General features: G+C 33.3%; 1 protein-coding gene across 1 annotated transcript in view; it reads left to right on the plus strand.

Annotated features, from left to right (window-relative positions):
* Positions 1-2972: 2972 nt before the first annotated feature.
* Positions 2973-11822, plus strand: part of LOC106466483 (soluble guanylate cyclase 88E-like) — a gene marked incomplete at its 3' end in the record, with an annotated part of 35447 nt that continues 26597 nt past the window's right edge. The window contains exon 1 of the mRNA XM_013926776.1: positions 2973-3140. Coding sequence (XP_013782230.1) covers positions 2973-3140 — 168 coding nt within the window. The remainder of the gene's footprint in view (positions 3141-11822) is intronic.

Raw genomic sequence — 11822 nt, forward strand, 5'->3', positions numbered from 1 at the left:
AGTCATATTTAAACGCATGTTTTTTTTCGCAGTGTTTAAGGGTGAGTCAGCGATTTTTTGAGATAAAACTTTGTTAACGGGTTTCAGAATATGTTATGAATAAGTTAAAGACTCTGTTATCAGTGTTTTATGGACGCGTCAACGACTGTTTCAACATTATTTTATGAATGAGTTAACGGCTCCGTTATCAGTATTTTAAGGATGAGTCAACATTTGTTTCACTGATGTTCTATTAATAAGTTAAAAGCTTTGTTAACAGGTTTTATCGACGGTTCAACAACTGTGTCAAGAGTATGTTATGAACAAGTTAACGGGTGTGTTATCAATATTTTATGGACAAGCAACGATTGTGTCAATAATATTTTATGAACGAGTCAATGATTGTGTCAACATTATTTTATGAATGAGTTAACGGCTCCGTTATCAGTATTTTAAGGATGAGTCAACATTTGTTTCACTGATGTTTTATTAATAAGTTAAAAGCTTTGTTAACAGGTTTTATCGACGGTTCAACAACTGTGTCAAGAGTATGTTATGAACAAGTTAACGGGTGTGTTATCAATATTTTATGGACAAGCAACGATTGTGTCAATAATATTTTATGAACGAGTCAATGATTGTGTCAGCATTATTTTATTAATGAGTTAAATAATTCTACCACATGTATGTTACTCTAATATTCTCTAATAACTCCAAAACAAGCCAGAAACACTAACACACAGCCGTAATTCTACCACATGTATGTTACTCTAATATTCTCTAATAACTCCAAAACAAGCCAGAGACACTAACATACGGCTCTTACTCTACCACATGTATGTTACTCTAATATTCTTTAATAACTCCAAAACAAGCCAGAAACACTAACATACAGCCGTAATTCTACCACATGTATGTTACTCTAATATTCTCTAATAACTCCAAAACAAGCCAGAGACACTAACATAAGGCTCTTACTCTACCACGTGTTTGTTATTCTAATATTCTCTGTAACTCTAAAGCAAACCTGTAACACTAAAATAAGACTTTAGCTCTACTATATATCTGTTTGTCCAACACACTATGTAGCTGTAACTTTAACACACGTTTGGGAAACTAACACACATGTGTAACTCTAACACGCGTCTTAATCTCAAGCTAACGATGTTATGCAAGACATGTGAGCTATCTCTTCACATTTCTGTCTCCCGTGTTTTGGTTATTTAATGTTCTAATTTGAATGGTCTTGGTGTTTTAGTAATGATATAGAATTTAGTGAGACTTTATCCGTGTCAGAATGAAATTGACGTAACTGCGTATTGAAATTACTGCTAGTTTTCCAATCAGAGCAATCAGTTCGCGTCTGAAACATAGTGTAATGAGTAAAAGACTAAGTTCGGAGATTAATCAAATGTGGCCATCGGTGCTGCTTAGAATCTCGAGTTGGTAATTTAAATTAGAATTTATTTTCATGAAACTCTGGGAACACTCGTGAGACGATAGATTTATTAATGTTGCTAAAACTGTTCGAATATTTTACCTAGCTTTAATGATGGAATTAATCAGTCTATAAAATAGGGCTTAATTAACAGGCTGAAGACGATGCCCAATGAAGCAAGAGGCAGGAATGATAATGTGTTCACTCATATAATTTATCTGTCTCACGGTTTAAGTCAGATGAAAAATGGAAGGAAAATATCGTTAATTCTCGGGCAAACTTAAACTTTCATCATTCGTAATAATCGTAGAGTCTCAAGTGAATATATTTCACCTACAAACACAGAGTCTTTTTTAACCTCTTTTCTTACCAATTAAATTGTAAACAGTTACTTTAACTGACTTCCTAAAAGTATCAAAAAAATCCTAATAACGTTACAGAATAGCCTTATTCTCACTACAATGTTTATTAATACTTTATATTACATAACTCTGATTTTTTTTATTGAAGTAAGTTCAACGTTAAACAAGTGTATTCATTGGAAAAGAAGGCACAAAAGAGTTTACATTTAATACTTGCTTTTAAAATGAATGTTTATTAATATTCAAATAATATAACGCTCTTTTGAAAGAGGCTATTTTAATTTGGTCAATGTTTTTTTGCAAGAAGCTATATGATAGATAGTTGTTATTTCCTGCAGGGTGGTTAAGTAATGCTAAAAAGCAGTTTACTTGGGGTTCAACGTTTGTGAAACTGTAAATATATGTATTTTCAATTGCTGTTGATATGTATACATACATACACATATATATACAGATATAGATAGACAAATAGACAGACAGATTGATTGATTGATATGAGATCTGTAACGGGAAAAGGTGGAATTTCATTGGTTTAATCCCAATATTTTCTACCTATCAGATTTAGTAGAGACACTTTCGATCTAGAATAACGGAAGTTTTAAAACTGGCATACACATTCGCGGCATGAACAGATTGGCGGAGGGAGAAGTATCACGTGAGTTCCAGTAACAGCTGATATCATACCTTTTGACACACTCGACTTCAAATGACGCTGAAAGCTTCAAGACAACGTTCTGCTGTTACGGCGTTGATTTTTATTCCAGAATTATACTATTTCTCTTTTGAGTACTAAGGTGTCGTGCATCATCCTTGCGTCAGGTAATTAAGTGTTTGTAGTGTTGAGACCACTCTACAGAGATAACGTTACAGAAGGATGACCTAGAAATATAAAAGAAAGGAAGTGTTTGGTTTCTGCGCTAATGAATTCGCAAGTGTCAGTTCGGAGCTTCTAAAACAATTATTTCTCCGACAGAAAACTATAATTTTACTTAATCGCATTTGACAAACAACAATCAACAATATGCGTCAAATGGATTTTCCAAGTCGTGTCAGTCAATACATTCAACATTTTATAAAGACATTCATTAAATAGTTCTCGAAAATATAATAAACTTAAAGCTGTCACAAGTTTTCAGTTTTCTTTACGTAAAAAAAAGAAAAACTGGTTTTAAGTGGAGCTAAAGATAACCATCATGTACGGGTTAATTTTGGAAAACCTTAGTCAGTATATTATTGTAGTATACGGAGAGGAGAAATGGGAAGAAATTCGTAAGCTTGCTAAAGTTGAACATGCCACCTTCAGTACACATAAGGTCTATCCTGACAGTTACATCCCTAAATTAGCAGGTAAAGCTTCAAAGGTAAGTGGATCTAGAAGACTTTTATTATCGCTTGTTTCGCTGAATAAAGACAACCCTTTAAAACTTAATGATGGATGGATTTAAAACGTGTAATTTGATTCACCAACTGCGGTTTACTTTTAATACTTTCAAGCACCTTGATGAAGAAAGTAAATGAAATCTGTAAAAGAAGTAAAGAAAATAGAAATACGTTCATCACTGTACAGTTTTAAGCGTGTAATTCGAGCTCACGTAGATCAAATGCATATTTTTTTCTGTCATTACTTCCGATTTAGAATAAGCAACGCTTGTGTAGTTTGTTTACATTTACAAATGGTTAATTCTGAAAACTATACTGCATGTAAAGTTAGCTTCAAACGTTACCGCACACACAGTTAACTATGAATAATTTTGCTGCATTTAGATTGATTTATGAATGAACTCAATTAATATCTTGACAATATAAACCTAATCTCCCAAAGGATATTTTGCTTGTTCAGAAAAACAAAGTTGCATGGATTGAACCCCGAATGTTAACATTGTAAGCTCAAGGTTACCGTTGGTAAGCTTGTTAAAGGGATATGGTAAATACTGTGACAACTTCATATTAATTTTAAAGATGTCTCCCGGTTTTACAGCGATAAGTTTCCAGACTTACAACGCTAAAACCCGGGGTTCGATTCTTCGCGGTGGACATAGCCGATAGCTTAATGTGGTTTTGCGTTACAACAAACAAACAAACAGAATCTTAAAGTTGTTCTTACGATATTTACAAATTCGATTTTATAATACACTTTTGAGAATTTAAACAATTTCGAAAAGATCAAAAATTACTAAAAAAATAACTTTTTGAGTTATCTTTCACAAATAATAATTTACTATGCCGATTTTGTAACGTCTGGTATTCTAATCAATATCTGTAAGAAACTCAATTATACATAGAATCTTGGAACACTTATCTTGTGTTTCTAAATTTTGGACATAATCAGAAAATTTTCATTTTGAAAAGAGATTTCCGACAAAAGTATCCTACAAAATTTGATATGATTCTCGGGGACGTTTGGCCTCGTTAAATAACATTGATGCAAGTCTGTGTGTGTGGCTTCTTTTCAGTTTTGTTTGCTAGTTTATTTAAGATATTACACACGGGTTATCTGTGTTTGCTTTAACTAATTTTGAACTGCCAACTTTCAACTATTCTAATCGAATAGTGTAGTTTGATCGTGCCAACACAATTTTGCGGCTGCGAACAGTGAACCCTCGGATTCCCAGTCCGAACACGCTAAACCAGTAAGCTACTTATTTTGAATAACATATTTTTATATTATGTTCTACCTTTATAACAGATTAACCAATTTAAAACTTTGTGGTCACTGAGACCAGGTACTACTTTCCCAAGTTTTCATTTTCCAATGTTTTTGTTATTTTTAAAGCCTGGAGCAACATAATAACTTCTATGTCAGTGATGGCTGTTACTGGTAATTTTTGACATAATTTCTTATTAGCTAAATAAGCTTCCATTGAGAAAATATGGATGAAATACAAAGTCGTAGCGAAATGTTTAAATCATGAAACGTTAGCATAATGTTATACGTCTATTACTGTAACACTAACCCAGGTAGAGAACAATATATAGAGAAAAGTGCAATAGTTGTAGCTTTTATAACCTGAATGTGACTTTAAACGAAAAGAAAGAAAGGAAATCAGATAGTAGTTCATGTTGCTCGTTTTCTCTAGTGCGTGGAGAAACAGTAGTATCTGTATATGCACAAAACCAGGCAGTAAATCTTGTATTTATTTACTTATGTGTTTTTCTTCTTTGAAGAGATCTCCTAGAAAAATCATGTGGACGTGACACAATTTTACCATTACGTTTTATGTATGAAAGATAAAAGAATATTGCCTTTACTTTACTGACATAAGTTGAAGACAAACTTCTTGGAACTTTGGCAAAACCCTTTGTCGACAGTCTTTAGTCAAATGTTGATTCTGTTGTCACTGACACGTCTTTTTTTTTCAATATTGTTAAACATTTCATACCATCAAATGGAATGAAAACTCTACTTTTACGCGTAGAAGTGCCACCAGATAGTGCTTTGTATAATATTTGTAAATTCTTTGGATAGATTGGCTGTATAGTCAGTATTTTACACATAATTTTCTCATAATAATTAGTTACAATATATACTTTATCATTAGGACATTAAATGAAATCGTTTTCATGGCTGAAGAAGAAAGACCAATGATCTGTCAAAACATGTAATATGTTCCACCATCAACAAAACTCTTCCTTATGTTTATAAGTTGTTGTTTAACTACCGATTAGTGCTTTGTATAATATTTGTAAATTCTTTGGATAGATTGGCTGTATAGTCAGTATTTTACACATAATTTTCTCATAATAATTAGTTATACCATATACTTTATCATTAGGACATTAAATGAAATCGCTTTCATGGCTGAAGAAGAAAGACCAATGATCTGTCAAAACATGTAATATGTTCCACCATCAACAAAACTCTTCCTTATGTTTATAAGTTGTTGTTTACCTATCGATTATTAGAAGCTATAGCAGTTTAATCAGCAAATATTTTTCATATTCTGCAAATCTCAAGATAGGCCTATGTATCTATGATTTAGCAGAAAATTATATACAAAGAATGCAGAAAGTTAGTATCTATTTTTGAACATTCTCTTCTAAATCTACAAGGTGAGAACAGCTTTTCGAATAGATAGTCTCTTTTAAACAGACAAGGATTTGTAAATGTTTTTGAAATGTCTCTTCTAAACCCACAAGGGCCAGAAAACGTTTCTCGATAGTCTTTTCCAAAATCCACAAGGATAAAAAAATTCTTGTTTAATCTTTGCTAAGTCCACTAGGATCGGTAACTGTTTGTTTTAATAGTCTTTGCTAAAAGTACAAGTATCAGCGTTTAAGGTAAATAAGAAGCAATGACCATTTAAACACGAGTGATAAGTTATAATGTTATAGTTTATTTTTCGTGACTTTTATGTGCTTATAAGCAACCCACGTGTCTACCAATGCAACATTTAAAATTGCAGTTTATAAATCGTATTACTTCTTGCGTTGAAATATCGATGTCATTAGTATTATATTTGCCTTATAGTACTAAAGTTTTAATCTTTAATGTATTGATATAGATTACTATTCTATCTGGGATATCCGAAAACTCACAAACTACAATGAGGAATCATTGGTGCATCAACTTGTATACCCATGGTAAGATTAGTGATATCCTCTACAATGAGGAATCATTGGTGCATCAGCTTGTATACCCATGGTAAGATTAGTGATATCCTCTACAATGAGGAATCATTGGTGCATCAGCTTTTATACCCATGGTAAGATTAGTGATATCCTCTACAATGAGGAATCATTGGCGCATCAACTTGTATACCCATGGTAAAATTAGTGATATCCTCTACAATGAGGAATCATTGGTGCATCAACTTGTATACCCATGGTAAGATTAGTGATATCCTCTACAATGAGGAATCATTGGTGCATAAACTTGTATACCCATGGTAAGATTAGTGATATCCTCTACAATGAGCATGCAGAAGTCGAACAAAAATATACAACCTAAAAATATACAAATTTAATCAAACCTCATTGTCCTTTAATTTTTGAGAGTAATGTAGATACCAGAGTGAGTGAAGCAAGTCCTCCACTGTTGTAATGAAATAAATCTAAACTCATGCATTTTGTGCTTAAAATCTCCACATAAGGTTGGGTGCTCATGAACATCCATTAATCCCTCAGAGAGAGAGAGAGAGAGAAGAATATCCATAAAAGTTTCACATTGAGATGTTTACTATACACCACCGCATAGGGGTGGATATCCATAAAGATCCCTCAACGGTTAAATCCACCAGAGAGAGAAACATGCTTCTATAAGTCTCACATTGAGATGTTGTTTATACACCACCACGTAGGGTTGGATGTCAATGACTATCCCTCAACAGTTAAACCCACCAGAGAGAGAGAGAGAGAAGTACGCCTATACAAGCCACATATTGACTAGCACCCCAATACTAAGTTGAAAATTCTTGAGCGTCAATGATAACAACATGAACTTTTCACATGGATGACAGCCCGCAATCCTTATTGTAAGGAGTCCACAATAATTCTGTTGTGACGGTAAGCAACTCTTATCGTAGGATTCTCAGAGTTCTGTTCTAATTTGACGTAATTATTGCTGTAAGATCCTAAATACTCTGTTGTAACTGTAAGTAATGGTTATTATAAGATTCTCAGGATTCTGTTGTGACAGTATGCAATCCTTTTTGTAAGATTTTCGGGGTTTTGTTGTGACGGGACGAAGTCTTTCTCGTCAGTTATTTTCAGATTGCAAAGTACAAAATAAATTAAAGATTATTAATGAAACTAACGTACTAAGGCATAAACATCGAAAGTTATTGAGAAAAAAATTAAACCGTTCTAAATACTAAACATTTTGAGGATAAATTGGTTTTAGAAGAAGCATGCCTTTCATTGGATATCATAAACCAAACATTGTATCTACCATTAACTTCGACGGAGACTAAAACATTAGTCTGGCCTTTGTGTATTGATCTAAGAGGCTAAAAAGAATGTATTGGTATATATGTATGTGCATATCAGCAATTAGAAAATTAAAACAAATTTGCACATTCGTGTATCTTTCTCTCATTTTATTGATAACTTTTTCTCTTGATGTATTAATTTTGTTCCCGTAAATCTCAGGTAAAGGTCTGGGAAGTCGTCGTCTTCATGTGAACTGAAAAACCTCAAAACAAAGATGATTACCAGTACCATATCGTGTATTGAACGTACATTTTAATCAATAGTGAAGGACTTAAAAATTCATTTGATCGAAGTTGTCTGAAAAGTGTGTGTTATTTCGAGTTTAGCTTCAGGCACTTTTAGTATCGGGATGAAGGAGCCTTATGAGTAGCATTTGCAGAGAAGCGGCTTACACAAGTATGATTAATCGAGTTACATGAATTGTGGTTGCTCGATGAAAACACCAGTTTTATAGAAATATACACCTTAGCGTTACTCTTTAGGTGGCTAGATGATTAAGCTTTTTTTTATTATCTATTCTGTAACCTGAATGTCACGTTTAGCTCACAAAAGAAATTTGCATTACTTTCTAGCACTATGTATATATATGTAAAAGTTTATGTAATAGAAAGTACGGGGAAAAGCTTAACATCTAGCATGATAAAGAGTAAATAGACGAAGAGTCAAAGTTTTTGTGCTTATCTGTAGCTGCAAATTTCTAGGCTATTGGTTCCGATTGAAAAGTCCTTATACTTAGAGCCATATTTAATTCCAAGCAAGTGCTGCTTTCGTTACTAGAGCGTATTTATCTCCTATCACCACTCAGTAAAATTAGAAGCCTAGATTAGCAGCTCTAAAAAATAATGATTCTCTTTACTTATCTCGTGGTCCAAACACCACATCATGTTGTGTATATGGGTGAGAGTACAGGGGAAGCTAGAGAGGCTTAGTCACTCCCAATTCTAGCCACCCCAAAGAATTGGCTTAAAAATTATTAGTCCCCTGATTTTTAATAAATAATTTCTAGGTTAGTTAATTACCTTTATGTATTTAATTCATTTTATTTTAACAACTATTCCCATTAGCAAAATCACATCTAAAATAATACAACATATCACCGTTGAAAATTATTTGAAATACACTGTTAGAGGTTAATTTCTCATGGCTAAGGGAATATGGCTCTCACGCCGTCTAAGGAGTTATAACCTTTCATGAAAATAGTGCTAAATACGCCCCTGCTTAAACCCCTTTTTCTACTTTGGTGTGTGTGGACTTCCAAGATGGTTTGCTATACAGGGAAAACTAGTCGGAAGGAAGATATTTACGGACGCATTTAGATTGGTAGATAAAGTGAAATGTGCATTTGTAGCCAACCATTATTTGTATAACATTTTCATTATGTTTTCACATTAAAATAAGGTTGTAAAAATGCTCTAGTTATAAACATGTGTTTATTAAACATAGTTCTGATAGTGTCTATTTTAAACTTGTGATGACGCTTCAAAACTGAATAATGTTCAGTCTGTTTTTGTTAATACGTACACCTGTAACTACTGAATTCTGCGGTTAACTGAGGCTGCATATTCGTAAAGATTGTATAGAGACAACCCTACTGGAGGTTATTATAACTTAAACGTGAACGGGTTTACAGCATTAAGAAATAACCAGTTTTATGAACGAATATATTTTCGATTTTCTAGCAAAAAATAAAAATATTTTGACACTTCAGAAGAAGTTGTCATAGTAACAGTTATACATTATTTTTATGTAGCTTTTTTCTAGTTTAAAATTCAAGACTTTTTGTGAATATTTAAAAAAAATGAAATCTCCTGAAAAAACATACTGAAAAACTTCAGATTTTCCCTCCTTGAAAAAGGACCTTTTCAGTTATTATGTAGTTCAAATGAAATCTGATGCCAAAATTTCAGCTTAGGATCGACTATTACTACACTGCACTGTGTTGAGTTGATTGAATATCCTACGTTGTGGTTGAAGCGATGCTATGTAATACTTGGTAATCTTCTACCCTCTTCAATATATTCTGTTACTATGGAAACGTGATGCAGGTAGTCTTATGTTTCCTATTATGTAGAAGCACGTGAAATTATTCAGGTAAATATAGGTATTTAGTAGTCTGAATGTGCAGCGTTGCTCACTTTCCAATTTCTAATTTTGTTTTACCTAATTACACTGTCAGATTATACGATTGAAAGAACCCAGCTATCGTTTTTATTTGAAAGTGTTCCAAAACAACAATTTTATGAAGTTGAATTATCTAGATGATTATAGGATTTGTTTGTTTTTTCTACAAAGAAGTACGAAAACAGGTCCCTTAAATTATTTTAAGTTTTCCTATAACCCATGCAAGTAAGCTATATAGCATATCTTTTATTCAAAACAACAACAACAACCTGAAGTTATGGTTTTAACACAACGAGCTGTTTTCCACTAGGTCCACCAAGGGGAATCGAACCGCGGATTTTTTCACTGTAAGTCAGTAAATTTACTGTTGACTAACTGGTCGCATAAAGTTAACGTTTTTAACTCACCAGGAAAAATATTTCTTGAAAAGAAAATAGGTGAAAAAATAAAATGGTATCCTTGACTAATTCAAATTTTAGAGCTCATTTTATACTTTAATTGTTATAAAGATATAGAAAAAATCAACAAGTTTTATAACTCGATGCCTACATTCACTGCGACATTTTTATTTTACATGTAAAGTCTGTGATCTAGAGAAAATCAACAAGTTTTATAACTCGATGCCTACATTCACTGCGACATTTTTATTTTACATGTAAAGTCTGTGATCTAGAGAAAATCAACAAATGAAAACATTAACAACCTTATTTCTCCCTTAATCAGTTAAGAGTAAATTAAGACTTGGCGGTGGGTACTGTTGACTAGCTGCCTTCCCTCTAGTTTATCAGCTCAAAATTTGGGAATTTTTTTTTTGGGGGGGAGGACTTTATTGCCAATAGCTCTTTTGCAGCTTTGCACGAAATCCTGTCCCCCAATGGCACAACGGTATGTCTGCGGACTTATAACGCCAGAAACAGGGTTTTGATATTCGTGGTCGGTAGAACACAGATAGCCCATTGTGTAGCTTTGTGCTTAACTTTAAAACAAACAAACAAAATGAAATTATTTTGCAACTTTGCACGAAATCCTGCCCCCTCAGTGGCACAGCGTTATGTCTGCGGACTTATAACGCTAGAAATTGGGTTTCGATACCCGTGGTGGGCAGAACACAGATAGCTTATTTTGTAGCTTTGTGCTTAACTTGAAACAAACAAACAAACAAGCACGAAATTCTAAAACAATAAAATCGTCCATACACAGTTTCATTGTTTCAGAAAGATAAATTTTCGAAACTTTTAATTTGGGTTCTGCGTAAATATGTATATTAAAATATATACCTTGAGCTATGAAAAAAAAAAAAGATATCTCCTCTCTCTTTAACGGCTGCTTACAAACCTTCAACAACGAAAAACATTCTATTTTCTGGTTACTGAAAGCAGCAAAATTCGTCATTGGATTTTTAGAAGATGCGTGTAACTTTCGTGCCAGTAGATAGAAAGCAAGTTAACTGTACAAATCAAAACGACAATGCGTTGGTTTGTAGAGTTACAAGTCTAAAACCTCAGCTCAAGTGAAAATAACGAAAGATACCGGTGATTAGGCCTCACTGATTACTCTAATAACTTGATAATACAGTCAGTCAGATAAGCTGTGTAAAGTCACCGTTTAAATATGATACTTAGGCTTAAGTGTAGATCTAGCAAGGGCTTGTACATTGGACTGTTCATGCCGAATAGCACGCGACCCTCCTCTGATCTTTTAGTTCACCTGTTTTACTTCCTTGAGATTATAGTTGGTTTTTTTTTAACAGAAAGGCAAACATAAGAAAGGCAATAACTGTTCATGACTTTCTACCTATCATGTTAAGTCAGTCGTTGATTCATCCATAAAACACTCTTAACAGAGCCGTTATCTCGTTCATAAAATAATGCTGACACAACCGTTCATGAAACACTGTAAACAAATCCATTAACTCGTTCATAAAATAATGTCGACACAGTCGTTGCTTGCTCATAAAATACTGATAACTGAGCCAGGGCTGTGTGTTAGTGTTT

Source organism: Limulus polyphemus, unplaced genomic scaffold, assembly GCF_000517525.1.
Source record: "Limulus polyphemus unplaced genomic scaffold, Limulus_polyphemus-2.1.2 Scaffold2273, whole genome shotgun sequence".
NCBI classification, from domain to species: Eukaryota; Metazoa; Arthropoda; class Merostomata; order Xiphosura; family Limulidae; genus Limulus; species Limulus polyphemus.